This window comes from Pseudophryne corroboree, chromosome 6 (assembly GCF_028390025.1).
Source record: "Pseudophryne corroboree isolate aPseCor3 chromosome 6, aPseCor3.hap2, whole genome shotgun sequence".
Lineage (NCBI taxonomy): Eukaryota > Metazoa > Chordata > Amphibia > Anura > Myobatrachidae > Pseudophryne > Pseudophryne corroboree.
Genome location: NC_086449.1, coordinates 510393753 through 510420229, shown reverse-complemented (window position 1 = coordinate 510420229; position 26477 = coordinate 510393753). Strand labels below are relative to the sequence as shown.

Below are 26477 nucleotides of genomic sequence, written 5' to 3'. Positions count from 1 at the left end.
CCATTCTCTTATGAAGTCCCACTGGGTGAATTGTTTCAGTGGACTACAGAACACTACATTGTACAAAGAAGAGGATTCCAGTTGTCTAAGAATCAAAAAGACCAGCAAGGAATCATTCCCTTGCATACTTTGGACCAGCGACTAATAGGTATTCACCACTGGGGTAGGATTAAGGCGGGAGGAATGAAAGCCACATTCCACAGCAGTGGAAAAGATGGAGCAACCCAGGGCCAGAGTAAGCCTTGGGGGGCCCAGGGTACTTAAGACAGGAGGGACTGGGGAAAGGAGAGGTGTATATTAGGTTGTGCATACCTCCCAACATGACCCATTCCAGGAGGGACTAAATGATCAGCTCCTAGATTTCCCCCTTAATAGATAATTAGCATCACCTGCATTTGATTGAAAAGAAAGGTATTTCAACACAGAAGAGGAGGTAAAGCTGGGATCCCTAGGTCACATCTCTCTTCCCCCTCCTATCTCACTTCTGAATGGGAAACTCCTTCAGTAGGTCATGAAACCTGATACTCGTGTCTTTGCCTACACTGCATACTGTCTTTCTCACATTCTGGCTGCTTGGTTCTGTTGCTGCAGGAGATTGAGAGCTAGTGATGTCAGTGTGCTCTCGCCAGTGGACCCCATGACAGAGGGGGGCTGGGGTACAGTATCCCCTGTGTGCCTCCCCACCTTCATTTTATTTTGGAGCAACCAGGAGTTTACGGGAAAGCCTTACTGTTAACCAGGCGCCGCTCACATTCCACTATGTCATACTTATCTGTAGAAGTGCCAGCTGCACAGAAAATGCATTACAACCAGGGAAATCACTGCAATTTCTACCTCATGTATATGACACTTTATCCCATGAAGAGGGAATGTTGTTGATAAGGACTGTGTACAGAAAATGGTGCATTATTTCTTTGTTTTCTCTGTATACTAGATATTCTGCATTCTTTTCAAACATTCTTAAAAGTTTAAATTTTATGTAGATGCTATTTGTGTTAATAAATACACGAATTTTTACAAATAAATACTCAATGCTTTTCACTCCTATCCTTCTTTATATTGCCATTTGTATGAGGCAGACCCCCCTCTATAGGGAGTAGGCAGCAAAGGACCCCGGGTAACAAACAGAGCAGTTAATCTTGAAGAACTTTAAAATACATATTTATTACTTACCTTGAGTGTTTCTTTAGATTAATGTTAATTACAGCTTCATGGAACATCACAACTGATGGGTCATATGTTTATATAAAATTATTTTTTTTTCACTTTCACCTTACATTATATATTTATGTTATTTGTGAGGGTTTTACAATAAATATCACAAAATAGACATGCTTTGGTTGACTAATTTATTAGGCATGATTTATAGATTGCCAATATAATTTATACAGAAAAAAACACCATGATTATAATATTGATCTACTGATTATATGTAGTGCTTTGTTTTAATGTTCCTCCTTTTGTTTCTCATTCTTGCAAGGGAGATCGTTTATACTTGATTTGAAAAATTCACATTTGTGGTAGTGTTGTAATTCCTGTTTAGGTATTATGGTTATGAAAACAAACACTATTATGTGGTCTTTTCAAATTATTTTTGGAGAGAGCCACATACGTTATTAAGTGCTTGTTCATGAACTTTATTAGCATTTCATCAATTGAAGAAAACAAGAAAAAAAAGAGGTCCATACTTTTCACAGAGTACTATTGACATTAAAAATAAACTGTAACAATCTACTGTACGATCATAACTCTCATCCTAATTAACTTAATACAGTCTTCCTTAATGCCTTAATATCAAGCAGTATACAAACCTGAGCTGAATATGTTGTCTTCAGTGGAAAGCTGTCACTTCTGGTAAATACATATCATATGGAGTTCATTTTGGTGTCAGTAGTAGAATGCAGAGCCTGCTATGGTATGCAAATTGTTGACTAGTTCGTAAGACTGTGGCTAATAAATAAAGCATGCCTTCAATCAGACAGTAAGTATATATAGAAAGTGTATAGAAAAACCTTCAATAACTGAGGGCTAGTTAGTAGAACACCTCCAGTAAAGCAGATATATATCTTTGGTGGCTACTGAATAGCAGGAGTCCATTCTAATGTGGTTAGGGTGTAGTAGATCTCATATCTAGTGAATATTGTATTGCAGATCATCAATATCTGGTGGTTTGTATACAGCAGACTTTTTATCTCTGGTGGAAAGTATATAATAGACCACTCATTTCCAGTGGAGAGTGTATAGCATGACTCCAATCTGTGGAAGTCATAGAATAGTAGACCTTCAATCTCTGGTGGCCTAAGTACAGCAGACATTCAGGGGCTCATGCTGAGTGGATGCACATGTTTCAAAATAAAAGCTCTTTAGTATGTGCTACATATAAAAATATATCTTTCTGCACTTGCTAAGTTGGTTAGGTCAATATACTTATACCTTGATATACTTACGCCCAATCAGACAATAAGCACATTTTTTTTAATGTTTTGACAGCAAATAAAATATTCACTATTAGGTATACTTTACATTTTTTTTTAAAACTAATTTATCATCGTCCTTCTGATGCATGAATATATATAAAATATGCACACAAAATCATTTATGCAGAGCCAATCAATAAAACACATATTAGCCAATCAGAAGCACCTAACAATAAGGGTAATTCAGAGTTGATCACAGCAGCAAATTTGTTAGCATTTGGGCATACCATGTGCACTGCAGGTGTGGCAGATATAACATTTGCAAAGAGAGAGTTAGATTTGGGTGGGTTATTTTGTTTCTGTGCAGGGTAAATACTGGCTGCTTTATTTTTGCACTCAGTTTGAAAACACCCCACCCAAATCTAACTCTCTCTGCACGTTATATCTGCCCCCCTGCAGTGCTCATGGTTTTGCCCAACTGCTAACAAATTTGCTGCTGCGATCAACTCTGAATTACCCCCAATGTGTATTTGTACCAGCTCTCAATCATCTACAATTTTGTAGTTTAATGCAATATACAGTATCTAGCAAAGAATATTTTCATGACCTGTTTCCAAATAATGATTTTGATATTAGCTCTACAGACCAGAGTCATGAAAATATACTTTTTAGAAAATGTGCACAGTAGAATTCTCCATATGTAGCTTAAATAAGAACAAATGGACAAACAAAAATATTCTTAAATAAAGGAAAAATATTTTATTTTGTTAACTGAAATGTACATTATAATAGACAGTAACAATTAACAATTCACATATTTATAGCACAACACAGATAAAAAGATATTTTTCTCCTTGGCAAAAAATAAAATCAATATTCTTATACAACAAATATATATGCAGCTGGATCCTATGGTGATGACAAAGCAATGAAAGTAATCAAACACTATCTATATGTTCTTGCCACCATGATTTTATTGGTAATACTTAGATTTTATTTCCAAACAGATGGATAGGAAAAGCCAGCTAACAAGTATGTACATTTTAATGACAAAATGAATCTGGCATTTTAAACTTCTTGTATCCTTTGATAATAGAAGAGATTACAATACACATATCAGATGGGTTACAATTTACACCCATGTGTACTAAGTAGTGGTGTTCTAGAAGACAGTAGCAGAAGATACGGAAATGAACAGACAGCATCGTGTCTCTAAGACTTACAAGAAGATGTCTAATGGAATAGCACCACTTAGTGTACTATATGTCTTCTGCAATATAAACAGCAATAAATGAGAAAAGATCTGTTGAAACAAATCATGATAAGTTAGCATATACCTTTTATGTGCATCTCTATATATTCTACAGCACAACCTAGAGTACTGCAGGGGTTGTGAGGTCATCCAAAATATGAGGGTATTATACAAACATAGAGTAATCAATGAGAACTGTACAATCAAACATGTACTTTAATTGATGAAAATAGCTGATATTCCATGCTCATATTTATTAACAACTAATTGGCCAGTACAGACCATTCGAGTTTCTAGCACTGGATACAATTCAGTCTGTGATTGTTGCACTTTGCAGACTGAGCTGGACATCAGATCTCATTCACTACCTTGAAGCATGAGAGGCTTACAGCTAGGGCCCATTCACCAGTAGAAGTTTCTTTCCAGTATAGTCCTTGTTATGGCTAAATTCCACTGTCCCCTTTTCAGTTGTCACAAATCCATGATAAATTCCGTATAACACTGTAGTCAATAACAGCAGCACCAAATATTATATTAATCCCTTTATTAAAATACTTGACTAATGTTTTCATTTAAGATTGGTCATTTTCTAACTTAATATATTTAAAAAATATTAGAAATATATTTTAATATACAATCAGTCATGTAGCTCATGCTGTTGGTTTTGGTATATACCATTACATATTACATTATAATATGAATTAAAGTCATCTCTGATAAAATGATAAGCGAATGAAAATCAGGGATAATTCAACAATCTCAAGGTTATTTTAGAAATGTTGAGCCTTTTCTATTTTATATCTATTTTAATCCTATCACCAGCCCAAAACATCATATCTTTTGTTGCAATAAACAAGATGGCCAAACACTGATGTCATGTTTCACAAGGCACAAATGTTATAGCCTTTTCTGTAGCAGTGGTGGTGGGCAGCATAATATTTTTGAATGGCACTACTTCCAGGCTTGCTATTTTACAATTGAAACATGTAAATTATTTCCATATTCCAATATCTGAGCCACAAGGTAACTCCTAGTGAGGCAACAAGCTATTGAATTGCTGATAGGTCATGCTGGTGGCTAGAGTCAATACATTCCCATCCAGCCATAATTTCTCATATGCAGATTGTTTGAGAAAGCACTGACCTGGAATTTGCTGTTTTTTAGTCAAGTCCCAGAGCCAAAGAAAGTCTGATCAGAAAAACCACCACTGAATTTATAGTAACAAAGACTGCTGTTTTCTATATTGTTTTTCCTGTGACATTGTGAGAATGACTTCAGTGTTTAGTGGATTTCACAGAAAGCAAATTTGTATTACTAGAATATAACTGAAAGTTCAAAATACAGTAGTTCAGATAACCTTGTGCACTGAAGCTGCTGTTGAAACCCCATTATAATCTACAGACTAGCCGGTGTCAATGATCCATATAATTTACAACAGCTATAGTACTAATGTTTGCCAATTAATCACTATTTTGTGTGTATTGTATATGTATATATATATATATATATATATATATATACACATACATACATGCTCACACAATATATGAGAATTGCTGCTGTAGGTGACAATGGTTAATTGTATCTAGTTAAATGTAATTGATTTATTTCCTTCATAATTCAGTTTAATAGGACATCAACCATACTTAAAGCACATAAAACACAGCAAAATGCAAAAGAAAATAATGTAGCCTTGAACTAGTTGTGTACAGGCACGGCTTGAATGTTTGAAGAAAGGTGAATGAAACAACTTAACAATTGGTTAGACAAACCAACACAAACATACATGACAAACACTTTAAAAGAAAAAAATTGGTATGATATTAACTTGAAAATATGCAAAACTTTAATCCAGATGTTTAAGGCTGGTCAAAAAAAACCTCAGTACATACACAGCCCTCTTAATTTAACTAAAACACACAGTACACGTTTGTTTTTCTAGTTCTTTGAATATTTTTTTATTTCTTAGAATTTTGCATGTGAAAATGTTGAAGAACCCTGGTGTAAGAAGAAGACCTGCTAGCTTAAAATTGCAAGCCTGGATGGCATTTACCTTTTTCACATGTATTGTGCCTTCCCAAGCCATTATGAAAGAGATCTGGCCTCTGCTTGCGTGTAACCAGTAATGACAACCTCTTTGCAGTTATCTGTGTGCAAACAACCAGAGACATTTCGGTACTCTATTACAAGATTTTACCACAGTATAAAACAAATAAAAATCATCTAGAAAATTACCAACTGAAATAAGAAAGAAAAATCAAAATCCTACTGTCAGGAAAACTGATTAGCGAATGATACGATGCCAAGCTTATGTCCAGAGCCATTTGGTAGCTCCAGCAATCTGCAACATTGCGCTGATATGATGTGTAGACGAAATGGTCCATGCAAATGGTCTGATCTTTTACACTGCGAACTCTAAAGACAGGATCCCAGACATCTTCAGAATGGATCAGAAACTCACAAGAAATGAACGTTCAATGAAGTGTTGGTTATCATTTGGAAGCACATTGGTATAGCTGTATTTCCCTGAAAATATATGTAATCATTAAATATACTGGCCGATCAATCCATACTCTATCCACTTTATTGCTAGAAAAAAAGTGGAAGGTCAGTGGATATGCATAAACTTCATTGAACAACTTTAAATGCATGATAGCAAATTATCTGCTGATAAAATGGTGTTTCCTAGCCTTTCCAGATGAGATAATGCTGTACTGTACTTATGCTGTATGGGAAGATCCCAGAGTTAATGCTACATTTAATTATTTCCTTTATGTGGTAAATAGTACTTGAGAGGATTTTATTTGTCATATTGATGTTGTCTGTTTTACAGGATAGATGGGATGGGAGATCGTGAGCGTCTTAGAGGACAAGGTGAGCTGTAGGGAGATGTTACAGGAGACAGTCTCAAGGCTTTGCCAGTCAAGCCAGCTATGTTGTTTAAACTTCGGGATTTCTCATATCCTTTTACGAAAAATTGCACAGACATCAGTTGAATTCAGCCAGAAAAAGACAGAGACAAACAGTAAAATGAAATGCAATCAGTTATGATTCCATAAAAAGGTATATGCCGACAGTAATGAGGAGCTGAGACAATTTATAGGTCAATCTCACCCTGTATCTGGATATACTTCAATGCAACTGAAGAAAACACTGCAAAAATAACATTTAAGATCTAGAAGCAATTATAATTTTAATTGCAGGGTTTCGATCTGCTATATAATCGTGTCAGCTGAAACAATATGGCATGTTAAACTGTATGATCAAAAAATTCTCAGTAAAAAACACAAAGTAAAATGTGAAATGCTCACTCCCTTTTAAAGATATCAATAATTATATTATTATATAAGATTTGGTGCAGATGGAAAAAAGTAATAGGCCCTGTATTCATAAGTTATTTATTCCAAACAAGACATTTTGCACAGCTACAGTAATATAAGCAACCATGCATTTGAGAAGAGTATCATAATTAGTTTACCATTCTACAGGGCCAGATAGTTATGAATTCAGCAGAGTTTAATGTATAAACAATTGAAAAATATATTTTTTTTAACAGGAGTACCATAATCAATGTTATTATATTCATGTAATTTTTCCAAGTCCATGTTTTTTTTAGTGTCTGCTTTTCCATATTGATACAAATAGGCAAAAAAACACATAAAAATAAGTTTAGCTCTTAAATTTGACCTTCAATTTTAATTCCTGCAATATACTGTCAGAGTGCTATTATTATTTCTGTACAATATGTATTAATATTAATAGCTACTGTCTTCTATGGTTTAATTTTTTATTTTTATGTCAAATCTCTCCTTACAAAGAAAGCTGGCATTTCATGCACAAACTGTGTTCATGAGGTGTCTTCTCCTGTTTTTGATACTGTATGTACAGTAACATTTTCTGATAGTCGAAACAATATCTCCTCATTAGGTTACTGTGACTGGCCTAGCTTACACTGTTGTCTGTTTACTTCTTCTTTTCAGATGTGCGAGCACTGACCAGGAAAAATGCAGTAGGTAAAGTTAAAAAAAATATCACTCACTATGTACATTGGCCCTCATTCCGAGTTGTTCGCTTGTTCTTTTCCTTCGCTTCGGTGCGATTTTCCGCTAACTGCGCATGCGCAATGTTCGCACTGCAGCTGTGCCAAGTAAGTTTGGTATTTTACTCACGGCATTACGAGGTTTTTTCTTCGTTCTGGTGATCGTAGTGTGATTGACAGGAAGTGGGTGTTTCTGGGCGGAAACTGGCCGTTTTATGGGAGTGTGTAAAAAAACGCTGCCGTTTCTGGGAAAAACGCGGGAGTGGCTGGAGAAACGGGGGAGTGTCTGGGCGAACGCTGGGTGTGTTTGTGACGTCAAACCAGGAACAACAAGCACTGAACTGATCGCACTGGAAGAGTAAGTCTCGAGCTACTCAGAAACTGCAAAGAAAAGTATTTTCGCAATATTGCGAATACTTCGTTCGCAATTCTGCTAAGCTAAGATTCACTCCCAGAGGGCGGCGGCTTAGTGTGTGCACTGCTGCGAAAAGCGGCTAGCGAGCGAACAACTCGGAATGAGGGCCATTGTAAAATGATATCACAATAATTTTTCACACAAAGGATTTTGTAGTATTTTGACACACTTGTCTATCTGTAAAAGTATTAAAAAAATTCCCAGAATTTTTTTTTATATTTCTGCATTTTAGCCTACCATACAGTAGGTACATTTATTCATTGAAACATTTTTTTATATACTTTACTTTCCCTCTTAGAACTTTAATTGTTTACAGAGAACCCTATTTTGGAAATGTAAATGAAAACTTGATGCAAACATTACTAGTGACTTTTTTTACTAGTAATTTAACAAGTTTAATATTGGTCTTTCTTAGAAATATTTCTAAACTCTGATTTGTTTCAGGTTTGGTAGAAACCATGTTTTTAGAATACATGGGGGCAGACATAAAAAGCAGGTGAGTGCAATACAGGAGCCGTTTCTGGTCTTTTGTAAAAAAAATAAAAAAAAAATAAAAACACACAAAGAGTACAGTAAGCCCTGCACTGAAATTAGAGATGATCAAAAAAATTAGAACTGTTTAACAGAATATTCACCTAATTCCAGTTTTAGCTGCAAAACTTTTAAGGTTTTGTAGGCAGAATTTGTTCTTACATGTTCTAACTCCTATTTCAACTATACAATATAAAATGTATCTGAACTCTATTCAAAGCCTATAATTTTCATGAAAAAGTAATTTCTATTAGTTTATAATATTCAATGACAATCTATGGAGTACTTAAAGTTTATATTACTGAAATTTCACACCTGTTCCATCACAAGAGTTGACTTCCATGAAATTTCACTCATCTCTGATTTTGTATTAAAATTTAGAGACAAGGAACAGAATCTAGGAACAAACCTGATTTTAACTGAATCTACATATATATATATATATATATAGTCGTAGAAAAGATAGGCGGCACTCCAGGGTTTTGTTCAAACAAAATTGTGTATTGGCATCACAAAATACACAGTAACCGACGTTTCGGGGTCCGTGGCCCCTTCTTCAAGGACCCCGAAACGTCGGTTACTGTGTATTTTGTGATGCCAATACACAATTTTGTTTGAACAAAACCCTGGAGTGCCGCCTATCTTTTCTACGACTATCCATACCACGGAGGGCACCCAGGTCCTTTACAGCATCCAGCGAGTGCCGGGCTACCCCACCAACACATATATATATATATATATATATATATACTGTGTGTATATATATATATATATATATATATACACCAAGAAATACCCTATTAATTGCGCTCGGATAAATGAGGCTGCAACCTAAAGTAGATCACCTGCTAGTGGAGATCAAACAATAATAATCACAATAAATTCCTTAGGTGCGCCAATTTACTCAGGATATATTTTAAAATGATCCTCTATGGACTTGCTGTCCCTTTTCTTACAACACCAATGTCGATATATTTAATATTTTTTACATTTATTCAAGTGTGCATGTAAAAACATTTACATAAAACCCAAACAGCATAATACAATGAATAATATCAACAAGACCTGTTTACTAATACAGAGGCTAGATGTTCATGCGCTTTACCCTTACGGAGGTGCACTCACAAGAAGATCCACTGTATATTTTCAGGTCGTTTAGATCACCCAACGCGTTTTGTCCTTTTGGTTGGACTTTTTCAGGGGTATATAGCGATGTTAAGATGTATTGAGGGTAGATCTGTTTCTACATAATAATATTTATAATAATCGTGGATTCTTATAGGAAACTCTCTATGGTCCGTTCTGATGCCTTATCTCTAAACGTAAATTATAGATGCATTTATTCCATAGCCAGAAATCACTGTAGGCTTGATCTCTAATCAGACGTTTCTAGTACTAGAGAATGATCAATTTCCATCCACAGATATAGCAATGTTGTCTTGTAATCACTGTGTCAGAATCTGTCTTTCTAGCAAAATGCTGCATTTTGCTAGAAAGACAGATTCTGACATTAATTCTGATACAGTGATCTTGTTGATATTATTCATTGTATTACGCTATTTGGGTTTTATGTAAATGTTTTTACATGCACACTTGAATAAATTTTAAAAATATATCGACATTGGTGTTGTAAGAAAAGGGACAGCAAGTCCATAGGGGATCATTTTAAAATATATCCTGAGTATATTGGCGCACCTATGGAATTTATCGTGATATATATATATATATATATATATATATATATATATATATGTTGGTAGATTCATTTAAAATATATATATATATATAGCTCGCAGTAGCGGCACTCAGCGACAACTGCTCCAAATAAATTAAAACATCATCACTCTGGATTATGTGAACGTTTCAGGATCATTTATTTAGACCCTTTCATCAGGTATCCTGACGAAAGGGTCTAAATAAATTATCCTGAAATGTTGACATAATCCAGAGTGATGGTGTTATAATTCTTTGGAGCAGTCGTGGCTGAGTGCCGCTACTGCCATCTATGGGGGTAATTCCAAGTTGTATGCAGCAGGAAATTTTTTAGCAGTTGGGCAAAACCATGTGCACTGCAGGGGGGGGGGCAGATATAACATTTGCAGAGAGAGTTAGATTTGGGTGGGTTATTTTGTTTCTGTGCAGGGTAATTACTTTATTTTTACACTGTAATTTAGATTGCAGATTGAACTCACCACACCCAAATCTATCTCTCTCTGCACATGTTATATCTGCCTCCCCTGCAGTGCACATGGTTTTGCCCAACTGCTAAAAAATTTCCTGCTGCGATCAACTTGGAATTACCCCCTATATACAATTTATCCCTTGTGGGATTAATGGCACCGGGATGCAAGTATTTACAGATAGGTCCACAGTTATCTTGGCTAGTTTGCTGCGCCTAGGCACAACATGGTTTATTAACATAACATTAACATCTATTGTTCTCAGCTGCAATACAATACAGAGAACAATACAGCAGGGGATCAAGTCATTACAGCAGTGGATTAAGTCTGACTGCCCAGTCTCAGTTAATCCTATTAAAGGTCAAGATAAACATGGACCCATCTGTATGTAACAAAGGAGTGCCGGTCTTTTGAACTGTATATATATATATATATATATACATACATGCGAAAGCCCTCACTCACTGTCTGGCTGACTCATCACTAATTCTCTTACTTCCTGATGATATGTTAGGAAGCTGAAATGTTACATGGATATTCTTGCGGTGGAAAAAAGGAAAACTAAACCTCTCCTGTGGGGATGAAAAGGGGGTTGACATAATAACGTCATTATAGATGCATGGCTTGCATTGCATGAACAATAATGCCCAAATGGACAATCGAATCAAAATTTGTGCTGACCTATATTTGCTGCTGTGCTGTGATATGGGCGCTGAGCGGAACTCCATCAGCTCCGTGACCCAAACTTTTGGTGCACTAGTGACTGGTCATGGGCATGACATATCATCTGTCCATGGCCCTCATTGTGGAGCCGAAACACAGTGCTGCAGATGCCTGCTTTTTAGATGGAGGAGCTGTGTTAGTGACATCGCAGCTACCTCCTCATATCCACAGAGACGGCTTGCAGGTAGCTGAAGTTAGGGGGAGCTGCAGTTAGCAGCTTCTTACAGGCACTTCCCAGGCTTATTGAGAGCTGTCTGGGAGAAGCACTCTCCTTCACCGCCCCTATAGCCACAGGTAGGCAGTGCCTCCATCAAGCTGTACTATGTACTCTGTGTGTGTGTTACATGTGGGGAATGGGGGAGTGCAAGGGTTGATCTCAATAAATGTTGGCAGCAGCCTGTGTTTATGGGCTTTCTTCAGGTTTGTTAGCAAACCAAAAAAAGCACCCCTTGATGAAATCTTAGGATGAAATGCATCGGACCTCCCTCATTGTGACCACCTGCTTTCTAAAGATAAGACATATCTCCTACTTTTTAATATAATTATATATATATATATATATATATATATATATATATAGATGGATACTGTAATACAAACAGCGGCACTCAGAGACTGACACAGCCGGATAGATGTTAAGTGCTGGTGCTATTTATTCCATGATACAGGCTAAGTGTTCCAACGTTTTGGGGCACGCAAGCCCCTTTGTCAAGGTGAGCCAAATACAGAGTGAAAGAGTTTCACTCTGTATTTGGCTCACCTTGACAAAGGGGCTTGCGTGCCCCGAAACGTTGGAACACTTAGCCTGTATTATGGAATAAATAGCACCAGCACTTTACATCTTTCCGGCTGTGTCAGTCTCTGAGTGCCGCTGTTTGTATTACAGTATCCATCTGCATGAATTTTTCCAGAAGGCACCAGAGCAATTTACTTATATCCAGGAGAGTGCCGATCCGATACCAGCTGCTATATATATATATATATATATATATATTTTTTTTTTTTATATATATATTACTTTTCATATACAGGTACCACTTCTTAATTCTACAGTTCCACCTACAGTACAGTCTGTTGAATTTTATGCTCTTTATATACTTTGTCTTAAATAAAGTGCTCTTGGTAATTCTTTTGTTTAATATACTTATTGATCTTTTATCACATAATACTATGGATTATTAGCACTGTAAAAACACCAGTGGTCGCTGATATCCCCATCCTATCTGTATATACAGTATGTATATATATATATATATATATTAGAAATGGTGCCATTTACAGACTTTTCCTCACCCAAAATTGAACACTCACATATGTCCACAGGCTAATCCAATGTTTTGGTTTATAATAAATTTTCTCATAGTGTATACATTTATCATATCTCCAGGCAACTGGGATAAGATGATCATACATTACTGTATATACATGTATATACTTAATTGTGGCAAGAGCTGGGCACAGGCTATAGAAAATAATAGCAAGTAAGACTATGGCATGACATTTCAATCAGTGACGTGCTGTGAGGAAAATGGCTCAGGAAGTACTAACCAGTACCCGAGCCAGATTTACACATAATATATTAGCCAAAGGGTTCATGTGGGCATTATACAAAAGATGGAACAGTATATACTGCTGCAAATTTGTGCATTTGTGGACAAGTTAGGCATGGTAGGCACTGTCTCACCTGTCAGAGTTTTGACTATAAAAATGATGAGATTAATACATAGAAGATATTTCTTATATATTCTTTGTATTTTTGATATACTTTATATTCAGAACTCTGGCATATACATTAGTATGACAGGAAAGGCTCTGCCTCACTTCACCGAATGTCACTGATTTCAATAGTACTTGTTATCTAGCTAATGTACATATCTGGCGGGGGCCAGGGATGGTTGAATCTTCACAGAGCTCCCATTCTCTGTCCCACAACCATGGTCACCCTGCACTTCCCGTGTTTTTCCACGAAATTGCCAGTATTCCAGGATCCAGGCACTGCTTCCCAGGGGCATAGCTATGTCAGTTGGGGCCCCATAGCATAAAATTATGCTCCCAGCCACCACCTTGAATGCCCCCCACCCCCATGAATTACTAAAAATTCCCCTTCCCCAGTGAACTTCCCGCATCACTCACCATTGGGCCACTGCCGCCTCATATGCTCTCCCGGTCTGCCTGACTCGGGATGTAATAATGCTTACTGCGATGGTAAGCATAGTACCGTTTACCACAGAGGCCAGTTACCGAAGAGGTATATGTATGAAACCTTGTTGGGTTGCTGAGCCGGGTGGATGGACAGCCAGCAGCAGGAGCAGCGTGCCGAATTTCAGCAGCCGAGGTTGCGGGCTGTACATACCTGAGGCAGCTGGATATTAAATAGTGCTGAGAGCCTGCGGAGTCTGCACTCCCAGAGCTGTAGTACACCGGCAGAGGACACTCATCCCCCGAACCCTGCGTAGCCCAAAGCCGGAGATCAGCAGCATGTTGACCAGCAACAAGTGGCTACCGGTTATGCAGGGTTCGGGGGGATGAGTAGCCTCTGCTGGTGTACTGCAGCTCCAGGGGTGTGGGCTTAATACAGATGCCTCTTTGGTAACTGGCCTCTGCAGTAAACTGTACTAATGCTTATCGTGGCGGTAAGCATTAGTACATCCTGCCCTCCGGGTCTTCTCACAGATGCTGGGTGGAGGCGTGGCCGTGATCCAGAGATGTCCCTGCAGACTCAGTCATGCCTCCTCCCAGCATTAGTTAGCATAGTTAGTTCAGGAGAGGCAGAGCCGGCCGGGTGAGCATGTGTGGCTGCAGTGCAGCAGCCACACCTGCTGAAGGTAAAAGATGCCAGCGTCGCTGCCGGGGCTCAGCAACAAGGTGCCGGGGAAGGCTCAGGCCCCAGAGACAACTCGGGCCCCATAGCAGCCGCATCCCCTGCACCCAAGGTAGCTATGCCCATGCTGCTTCCCCAGCAGCAATGTTTGATAATGGCCAATCCTCCCTGGTGGAGCTGAAGCAGCAGGGAGATCACAGGGACAAGTATGCAGCCACCATCTTCCCACCTGCATTGCTTCACGCAACGGAAGGGCAGTAAGAATACTGTCAGCTTCTTTCCTGCATCCTGCACTGGAAAGAAAGGAATCAGATAGCAGATGCGGCTATACAGCTGGATGCACACAGGACAAGAGGTAAACATGGTATCAGGAGTTAACTGCAGCCTACCAGCCAGGATAACACGCACCTCGCTTCAACTGCCTCACAGCAAACTCTGGCTCCAGCAACTACTTGGGGAGTTGCGGCTGTCACATGCTGGCCTGGCACTGTCCCTGCTTTGCTGCTCATTGGGGTCCTCTGGTGGTTTCTGGCCATGAATTCACAGCAGCCGAAAAGTAAGGCCTGCTCTTCTGGCTGCAGCTGCAGCCTCGATCTGCTGACTGTGGCTGCTGCAGTCTGTCGCCTTAACTACTGCAGATGCCTTCCATCAGCCCCAGACTCTACCTACCTAGATGCTTGCCAGGGCAGTGGCTCTATGGCATCTCTTTGGACTGGACCCCATTGCAGCCTTCAGACCCATTCCTCCAGGTGACCATCTTGCCACATGCCTGCCTCTGTGATATGAAAGACCACCCTCAGACCAGGCTAGCAAGGCTCTGTGGGGAAAACCAATAACAATTGAGCAGCAGCATCACTGGGGCCACAACAGGCTATTTAATTTTGTTTTGCTTTCTTTTATTTTGCTTTATATTTCTTCTTAATTCCTCTGTCCATTCCCCCTTTTTATTTTTCCCCACTGTTATAATTTTGGACTTTACCTCTGCAAACCTTAATCTAGTTGGACCCGCCTACGCCTGCTTGTTCATTAAACACTCTGCTTTCCTAAACTTGCAATATACTAATTCAGTACTATCATTTATTCCTACTTAAATTCTGTTGTACTTTTGCATTAATACTGCCACCTAACTGTGCAGAGAGAGTTAAATTTGGGTGGGATGTGTTCAAGCTGAAATCTAAATTGCAGTGTAGAAATTAAGCTGCCAGTATCTACCATGCACAGAAACAATATAACCCACCCAAATCTAAATCTCTCTGCACATGTTACATTTGCTCCACCTGCAGTGCCACATGGTTTTGCCCAATTGCACATTTTTTTGGTTTGCTAGCAAACCTGAATGACCCCCATAGTGACCATTGTGGTGCACACAACATTGCTGACTCACCTGGTGCTCTCTGTAGAATGAAAAATGCATGGTTCTGATGATCTCGCCATTTATTTTTATCTTGCCCATTATTATCATACTAATACACATGTGCCAGTTTTGACATATATTTATTTATTTTTTATTAATTTATTACCAGTTATTTATATAGCGCACACATATTCCGCAGCGCTGTACAGAGAATATTTGCCCATTCACATCAGTCCCTGCCCCAGTGGAGCTTACATTCTATATTCCCTACCACATGTACACAGACACATTCACGGTAGTGTTAATTTTGTTGGGAGCCAATTAACCTACCAGTATATTTTTGGATTGTGGGAGGAAACCGGAGTACCCGGAGGAAACCCACGCAAGTATGGGGAGAATATACAAACTCTGCACAGTTAGGGCCATGGTGGGAATCGAACCCATGACCTCAGTGCTGTGAGGCAGCTAACCATTCTCTGACCCCCCCCTTGCCTCCCCAGACCATTTTGAGCAATGTCGGATGAATGGCCCACTTCAGACAGCATGGTGGGCCCCACTGCCTGAAGGACCTGCCCCTTACCTTAGGACCTTGTGTGTGACTGATAGAAGAGTCCTGCCACCTATCAGCACTGATGAACACATCCAGATACTGCCTCTAATTAACAGACAGTTGTAATTTTTTTCTAAATCACTGCTGTGAATTAAAGGCAGCTCACAACTGGTGTAACTGGCACTGTCAGAGTCTTCCTGACCAAGTGCCAAACTGAGGAAAGCACAAGAATTGAGAGCCCCTCTCACAGACAGAGCAGAGGCCCCCACCACGGTACATGCCCTCAGTTTTCCACATCTCACAGGACATTGTTTTTGACCCCTATCACCCACTGACTCTTCTTATCACTCTCTCCCTGTCACCCACTGCCTCACCATCACCCTCTTCCTATCACCCTCTGCCTCCCCCTGCCTTCCGCTGTCACCCTTTGTATCCCCTTGCCTTCTGTTGTCAACCTCGGCGTTTCATTATAAACCTCTACCTCTCCCTGTCACCAATTGCCGTGTGATATATTGTGAACTTGGGTTGAGGTGGAGGAAGGGGGGCCCAAATTATATTTTTGAAACTGGGACCATCCCACACAAGTTCTGCGACTGCATGGACCTGACGGTTGTGCTAGGACTCTGCTGTTATCAGTAGGTCACTTGAACAACCCATTTTGTGTCCTCTCTTCTGAGCATGACTTATTCCACCCAAGGTATTCCTACATAGTGTGCCCAAGACAGCAGCATCACCTGGTACCTATCATGGATGGAATATGTAACCTGTAGAAGTTACTATCCAAGATGTTTGCATCTACCCCTGCCAGTATGCTTTTTGTGCTCCCTAGTTTTAGTTGGTCATAATTATTTATGTATGTTTTTCAACTTTGTGTATTTCTAATGCCTTTGTACAATGTAAAATGTTTTGATGAATGTAAAGCGACTTTGAGTCCAGCGAGAAGAAAATGGTATATAAAATTATTATTATTATTATCATTATTATTATTACACGGGGAGGCAATAAAACCTACCAGATTTTAAAGGTTAACAAAATTTAGTACTCAATTTAACAGTGCATGGAATACAGTTTATTTTCAAGTGGTTTTGAATATGATTATATCCAGATGGTGGCCTTCATTTGTGATTCACATTTTTAGTCACTTTCTGAAGTTGGGTCATTTCCGGTGCTATCGCTGCAATTTAACTTGTCTGGCTGTGTTAAGAAGTATAATTTCCATTTCTGTACGCAAAATAATCCTCAGCAGCTACATTAAAGGCTTCTACACAGCCAATGGAGAAATCTGAAACCTGAGGTCTACAAATATCGACCAAGAACTGATGGCTGCTATGAGGCTAGAATTTACGATATCATAAATCGCATCAGATTTTGAGAGACTTGAATTACTATTGGGTGTAATGATACAACGTATAGTAGCTCATTGAAATTAGCTGTAAGAACGTGTTGTTTCACCACTACTAACCAATACAGAGTAGCTTTTACAGGGATGCAGATTAAAAAATACAGCCAGTCGGAATCCCGACATGCAGTGAAATACCGCCACCGTAATACTGGTGACACAGGCTATTCTCCCTCTTTGGCAAGCCTGCAAGGGACTTTCTAGTGCTCGCCCCACTACCGGAATTCTGGCGGTCGGGATCCTGCTGTCGGGATCATGACAGCCGGCATCCCATCCGCCAGTAAATTGTACGTATCTCCTTTTTTCAGACTCTAACCAATCACACCAAACCAGCAAATTATTGATCAGAAGCTGACATACAGTAGGTCTGTTAATTTGCACTGTGGCTGGCAAAGGAGCATGCCATAGTCAACACGTTTTTTGTATTTTTTTTCCCACTAAATGCAAGAAACAAATCCCCCTAGGATTTATCTTTTAATAAAGATTTTTTTTTCTAATTTTATATATATGTATTTCACAGGATACATTTTATAGAAGTTATAATGGTTTCAGTGGGCCCTGGATGCCAGGGTGTTTTAGTGCATGGAGTTCTAAAAGTGCCAGCTTCCTCTGGAAATAAATGTTCTGCATCAGGTAGTAATTCCCGTGCATGCATACCTTTTCCTGAATTCTGCGTTTTTGTTTCACACAACTTCACTAATAGTGCAAATAATACAAGTATTTAGTATTAGCATTTATCGAAAAGAATTTGGTGGCAAGCAGTGCTGCAAGTACGGCAGTATGGGGCGGTATGGTGTACTGGAAAGAAATTCTGAGCCGGTACACCATGCCGCTGGGCCGTCCACCATACCTGCATCCTGCTGGCTGCTATGTGAGGGGAGGACAGTGCAGCGCAGCACCTCTCCTGCCCCTCAATTCTCTGATGTCCGGTCTCCGGAGGCTGCAGTGGCGGCGGGGGGTGAATCTTAATAAGGCACCAGTTTGTTAGCCAATAAGAGCTCGTGGACCGGCAGCCACGGCTCCTGATTGGCTGCCGGTCCGTGAGCTCTGATTGCTTAACAAACCGGCGCCTCATTTGAGATAAACGCTGCCGGAGCTGCGGAGACCGGACTTCACGAGCATTGAGGGGCAGGAGAGGCACTGTGCTCTCCTCCACTCACACAGCACAAACAGAAGCAGCGGTGAGCAGAGGGGTGGCACTGTGGGGCATTTGTGTATCTGACACTGTGGGGCAATGTACAGTATATCTGGCACTGTGGGGGCAGTTGTGTATCTGACACTGTGGGGGCATTTGTATATCTGGCACAGTGGGGCAATGTATATCTGGCACTGTGGGAGCATTTGTGTATCTGGTACTCTGGGGCAATCTATATCTAGAATTGTGGAGGCATTTGTGTAACTGGCACTGGGGGGCATTTGCATATCTGGCATGTGGTAATGTATATTTGGCACTGTGGTGGCATTTGTGTATCTGGCACTGTGGGGCAGTGTATATCTGCCACTGTGGGGGCATTTGTGTATCTGGCACTGTGGGGGCATTTGTGTATCTGGCACTGTGGGGTCATTTGTATATCTGGCACTGTGGGGCAATGTATATCTGGCACTGTGGGGGCATTTGTGTATATGGCACTGTGGGGCAATGTATATCTGCCACTGTGGGGGCTTTTGTGTATCTGGCACTGTGGGGGCATTTGTGTATCTGGCACTGTGGAGGAATGTATTTATGACACTGTGGGGGTATTTGTGTATCTGGCACTGTGGAGGCATTTGTGTATCTGGCACTGTGGGGGCATTTGTGTATCTGGCACTCTGGGGGAATTTGTATATCTGGCACTTTGGGGCAATGTATATCTGGCACTGTGGGGCAATGTATATCTGGCACTGTAGGGGCATTTGTGTATCTGCTACAGTGGGGCAACGTATATCTGGCACTGTGGGGGCTTTTGTGTGTCTGGCACTGTGGGGCAATGTGTATCTGACAATGGGGCATTTTTGTATCTGGCACTGTGGGGCAATGTGTATCTGGAACTGTGGGGGCATTTGTGTTTCTGGCACTGTGGGGGCATTTGTGTATCTGGCACTTGGGGCAATGTATATCTGACACTGTGGGGCATTTGTATATCTGGCACTGTGGGGGCATTTGTATATCTGGCACTGTTGGGGAACCTGTGTATCTGGCACTGTGGGGCAATGTGTATCTGGCACTGTGAGGGCATTTGTGTATCTGCCACTGTGGGGGCATTTGTGTATCTGGCCCTGTGGGGCAATGTGTATCTGGCACTGTGGGGCAATGTGTATCTGGCATTATTGGGGTCATATGTTTATCTGGCCCCCCATATGTGTATCACGCCATCATTTTAATTGCCCGTGCCCCATGTGGCATTTGGCCACACCCTTTTTTTGGCACGTGCGACAGTACCTATAAGACACTTTTTCTACTTGCACCACTGGTAAGAAGTCACAGATTAATCATAATAATACATGGAACAAAGCATGGCACAGGTCACTCATATCAGACCGCTGTGTTTTTCCTTTCTACCCAAATTGCAACCTTTTTCCAGAATGTTGCATCTTAATTCGTTTATAGGATATAATTCAGCATGGATCGCTATTCTGAGAAATTGCAGTTGTCTACGAGTAGAAAAGCGCCACCCCGACAGGAAGAAAAAACACCCCATGCAAGTTGGCGAATGCATCGCAATTCACTAGCCATTCGCAGATGCATATGTAATTTCTGGAACTTCAAAGATTTTTTGCTGTCTGAGCAAATGTAAGTACAGATGGAGCCATGCTAGTCGTGGCTCCGTCTGTGCCTGGGCATGCCCGCCCAGGCGCACCTGACAATGAGAGTGCCTTCTTCCAGGCAGGCACATGCGCCTGTGACGGAGACGCACCCCATTCATTAGAATGGGAGAGAGTCTCCGTCCAGGGACGCGTGTGCGTCCATGACGAAAACGCTGATGGAGACGCGCAGTGAATGGGAGAGTGTCTCTGTGCACTCCTGGTGTGACTAGGTGGACAGATTGTCTAGTCACGCCGGGAGTGCATGCCTGTAATGGAGCCGCCTCAGATGAGCATGGCTCCATCTGTAGGTCTGAGGCTGCCAGTAATCTGCAACTCAGACGGCCTAGAAGTGGTCAAAGACCCTCCCCAAAAATGCTTTGGCACGCCTGTGTTTTTTATGACACACCCAGGAAACACTCGCTTCCTGTCAGTCAATCAGCGGCTACATTGCGATTATGATCTGTACGCAATTTCTGTTGCTATAACCCCTCACGTGTATGCAATGCAAACGCTATGAATGCACAGTCATTCGATAATCGCTCAATTTGCGATTTCTCTAAATAGCGAACCATGCTAAATTAGGCCCATAGTGTACTATGTATTTAGTAATAAAGATGAAACTGAAGGGAATTTGGGTGCAAATAAAAAGTGTATGACCTATCAAACGGCCTAAAACCTGCCGAATTCAGGTAGAAGAAATATAAATGTACACAAAATAAGGCAATAGATCATTGTGAAACATTTTCTAGTGAAATACTACACAGTTATGTTTATTTATTAATTTGTGCCTTATCTGGAGGAAAAGTGAGTAAGAGGAGATTTGATCATCATACATCCAGTTAAAGAAACCATTTTATGAGTAGCCCAGCCACTGTATTTGTGAGTTTGGGTACGTTATATCATTCCCCTTCTCTGGGTGTTCGGTGTTATTGGTGTCCATCTTCTTTTGTAAAAGAAACATTTTTATACCCGGTATATACACTTGCCAAGAGAATTTTTGGTACGCCACAGTTTATCATTTTGGTGACGAGAACTTCATTCCATTTCCTTCACGACTTTTTGTTTCTAAAGCCCCATACACACTAAACGAGAAAGTAAAAAGTATTGATCAGAAGGGCAATTCTGAGCAATATTTTTTACTATCTTGTCTAATGTGTACACTCAACATTGTTAGTGATGCGCATTCGTTAACGAGAGCGATGATGCAACCCCCCGCTCCTCCCTGTCACTCCACTGAGACCTTAATTAAAACAAAGCAAAAAAGTGAATAAAACTAAATTTAATATCCTTGACAGAATTAACAATGGAAGTAGGGTTTTCAATTTTTCAATAAAAATTATGTGTTCTAGATATTTGCAAAAAAAAATAAAACCTGCAATGAAGGAAATAGTATTGTGTATTGCACTTGTTTGCTCTAACAATTTTAAGGCATTCATTTGTATATGATATACGGAAGCACTACGGTAAATCAAACTAAGCTTACTGAGACTAGATTACTAAATATATAGTTAAAGGTATGCAAACTTCTCAAGGGAATTTTAGAGAAATACTCTTCAGAAAAATCGATTACAGTATCATTAAACTATTTGCACAAATTATGACTAAAACATTGATTAGAACTACACTAAAATGAAAACTGAGATCCACTGACTAAATCTTGACAAAAATGAAGAAAAAATAAATAAAATATGACTTTAAACCAATTACATATCTAAGTGAGTGACTAAGACTAAAACTAAATTTAAAATCTTTATCAAAATTACAGTAACACTGCAGCTCAGCTTGTCGTAATTTAATGCTGAGGATCCCTAACTCATTTGCCCCCATGAATTTACTGCCACCGGATAATGCTATGAGGCTTAGTGTGGGCAAACCTTTTGAGGTATAATAACTTGCATTACTTAATTTTGCAAGCCAAGGTTTCAATATATTCAACCTCAATCTACCCATTAATCAGTGACAAAGTGCTGTTGTCAGCTACCTTTTTTAGCCAATTTCTCTGATGTGCAGGAGACCAGGAGTATGCAGTACTCCAAACAGATTCCAAGTTATTGGGTTGTAATATGTTTTCAATTTACTCAGGTTATGTTGACTTCAACCATATCAAACAGGAGTGTGGCTGGCTGTAGACAGATGACTGCATACAACTCATACATATTCTAAATTACGGATGGCTATAGAAGTGACCATCGTTGATGGTCACCATTGATGGCCCCATCAGTATTTTTCTTTGATGGCAGAGAATCATTGATGGTAAGCCATTAATGATTTGAACCAATGATGGCCATCACACACACAGTACACACCTCTGACTGACTGGGAGGCAGGACATAGTGGGCAGTGGGTCAGTCAGGAAGGAGGTAAGGCGAAACAGGCCATGTTGGGGGTGGAGATATGCTCTGTGAGCAGTGTGCCAGGAAATAAAATCCATTGCCACTTCTCTGCCATTGATAGTAGAAAACTACTGGGTCTCCACTAGCAATGGCAAAATCTTCAACCACCAATGGTAAACCACTGATCGTTGCGAACCATTGATGGTCACCCCTATTTCTAATCTGCTGTGAATGTAAATTTAAATACACTTTGCAAAAATATATTAAGAGTGGAAACTGGGAGAGAGACTTGAAATATAAACTGGGAGTGATTATAATTATTCCTGAAACTCAAATATACTAAAATAAAATGAGGCTTGAAACACATGACTCGCATGAATGAGCAGGAACCAGGCAGTGATCACTCCTGATACACAAATATACTAAACCAGGATGAGGCTTGAAACACATCCAGGAAGTTGTCAAATATCATTACAACAATGATTTAGGAATAAAATAACCAAAACTTAGAGGAATAAAACAGCTAAAATAGTTATTTTTTACTTTATAAGTAGAGAGCTGGAAGCATTATTAAAGTTAGCAAGTTAAGCTAGTATTGGTAGAAAGGAACATAGCATATGGAACTTTATACTTAATTAAAACAAACAAGAAGTGGCACAATTAGATAGGGGGATAAAAGGCAAACCCTGGACACTGTGGGTCATTCATCATTTGACTGAGAAGCAGAACACACACAAGAGCCAGCTGTAGTATTTTTGAGTAGGTACATAATCGGAGCACAGTTAAACCAATTCTAAAGTGCAACATAATATGCTGTGCTACTGTATATAAGAAACTGTTATTAAATAAATAAACAAACAAATAATATATTATACATTGGTATAGTATTACAAAATAAAACGTTGTTTTTAGGTGGTTTTAAGAAGGAACTATTCTATGACGTGAAGAATTTTCGACTAATAATCCAGCAAGTACTAAGTAAATTATAGCTGATTTGGAATCCTATATTTGTCTAATACTACAAAAGGTGTTATTGTGTGTATAGGCATATGATGATTATACTAAGGAGGTTCATATATATATATATATATATATATATATATATATATACACAGGTGAAACGCAGAAGATTAGAATATCATGCAAAAGTTCATTCATTTCAGTAATTCAACTTAAAAGGTGAAACTAATATATTATATGGACTCATTACATGCAAAGTGAGATATTTCAAGCCTTTATTTGTTATAATTTTGATGATTGTGGCTTCAAGCTTAAGAAAACCTCATGCTTTTGAGGGAAAGGGGAGATTGGGAGAAACCATGCACAGGTAATGATAATTCCCTACACAGGGTAGGAATTTGTGATGTGATCACAATAATTTAATGAAGTTGCTGTATTTATTCTATGAAATATCTCATGTGGAGGTGCACCCCGGAGAGTCAGGTAATATGATACAAAGGAAAAAAAAACTCTCTGGTTTTGGGGGCACTCTTATGTTGTATAATATATTTAAAAAATTAACTTTTATTAGATAAATTAAAAAAAGAGGATGAGTATATCAAAAGACAAACAGACAGAAAAACACAGACATTACATATAGGTACAAAACATAATTGCTCATATGCAGATAGCTCTGAGCAATGAGATGGTTCTCAGAATGGCAAGCTTAGCAAAGTGTTATTATATAATGCTAAATATTATGCGGGGTACTGATACCGTATAATAATAAGATTAATATCTTAATTGGTTATATACCCTTGCTATGTAGCAAATAGCAGCGCAGATCGCCGGATTTAAAAGTCTGGTTATTTGTCAATACTGTATATCACTGTAATCATATGGATACATAGAGGAGAAAATCACAACTGTACAGAGAAACTCTTTGAGTGTCAGCAAAGTAGAAAAATCGGTAATGATTTAAAAAATACAAATACTAATTCCTCCATTTAGTATAGGAGGGAATGCTTATTGTATTATGTCTTTTGTTCTCATACACCATTCAGTGTACCACTAGCAAGGGTATATAACCAATTAAGATATTAATCTGATTATTATATGTTATCAGTAACCTGCATATCTGCATATGAGCAATTATGTTTTTTACCTATATGTAATGTCTGTATTTTTCTGTCTGTTTGACTTTTGATATACAGTACTCACCCCTTCGTTTAATCGATATTATAAAAGTTAGTCTTTAAATATATCATACAACATAGGAGTGCCCCCAAAACCAGAGAGTTTCTTTTTCTTTCGTTTGTGTCATCTTAAGAAAACACCAAATCCAAAATCTCAGAAAATTAGAATATTACATAAAATCAATAAAAAAGGGATTTTAAATACAGAAATGTTGGTCCCCTGAAAAGTATAATCATGCATATGTACTCAGTATTTGGTTTGGGACCCTTTTGCATGAATTTTACTGCCTCAATGCAGCGTAGCATGGATTCTATCAGCCTCTGGCACTGCTGAGGTGTTATGGAAGACCAGGATGCTTCAATAGCGGCTTTCAGCTCTTCTGCATTGTTCGGTCTCATGTCTCTCATCTTTCTCTTGGCAATGCCCCATAGATTATCTATGGGGTTCAGGTCAGGCAACGCCGCATTGAGGCAGTAATTCATGCAAAAGGGGCCCAAACCAAGTACTGAGTATATATGCATGATTATACTTTTTAGAGGGCCGACATTTCTGTATATAAAATCCTTTTTTATTGATTTTATGTAATATTCTAATTTTCTGAGATTTTGGATTTGGGGTTTTCTTAAGCTGTAAGCCACAATCATCAAAATTGTAACAAATAAAGGCTTGAAGTATCTCACTTTGTATGTAATGAGTCTATATAATATATTAGCTTCACCTTTTAAATTGAATTACTGAAATAAATGAACTTTTGCACAATATTCTAAATTTCTGAGTTTCACACATATATATATATATATATATATATATATATACATACAAGAAATTCCGGCAGAACTCCCAAACACAAAATATAACTGTCCGGTGCCCTCCTAAACCCGTATGGCAGCGGGTCATGTATAGCGTCCTGTCGGCGGCACTCCGGTATCACAAAGACACAACAGCAGGTTTGCAGAAATAACAAAGTTTTGAAGCTTTAATCACTCCGTCTTCAGGTTATACAAGTATTGAACACCACATACCTTTTATCCCCTCCCAATGCTGTAGCCCAGATTGATGATATGATCATCAAATTCAGACAGAGGGGATACCCTCTTGAGAAATTATTGGTGGCAAAACAGAAAGCACTTAATATGGATAGGCAATTGTTGCTCTCACAGAAACAAAAGAAAACTATCAATTCCCGTTTCCCTTGGGTGAATCACTACAATACTAAAAGTGGGGCGATCTCCAAGGCCGCTAAATCTTTATGGCCCATGATCCAGTCTGACAAGGACTTGAACCTCTCTGAGACCTCTATTATGCCAACATACACAAGAGGTAGAAACTTGCATGACTGGGTGGTTAAAACAGACATCACGGGGTTATCTTCTACACAAAGCGAACAGAACACGTTTCTGTCCTTACGCAAGGGTTGTTTCAGGTGTTTGAATTGCACCACGTGCAGATCACTCTTAACGGGGAGTACATTCAATCATCCCTTTAGTGGTAAGAAATACACTATCAATTTTAGATTGACGTGCACGACTAAGTATATTATCTA

General features: G+C 39.2%; 1 protein-coding gene across 9 annotated transcripts in view; it reads right to left on the bottom strand.

Annotated features, from left to right (window-relative positions):
- Positions 1-3221: 3221 nt before the first annotated feature.
- Positions 3222-26477, bottom strand: part of KCNC2 (potassium voltage-gated channel subfamily C member 2) — a 417946-nt gene continuing 394690 nt past the window's right edge. For 3 of the 9 annotated variants that reach the window (XM_063927443.1, XM_063927446.1, XM_063927444.1), the window contains exon 5: positions 6202-6633. In XM_063927443.1, the coding sequence (XP_063783513.1) occupies positions 6497-6633 (137 nt within the window). In that variant the 3' untranslated portion in view covers positions 6202-6496. The other 6 variants (XM_063927451.1, XM_063927449.1, XM_063927448.1 and 3 more) reach the window with 3 other exon arrangements.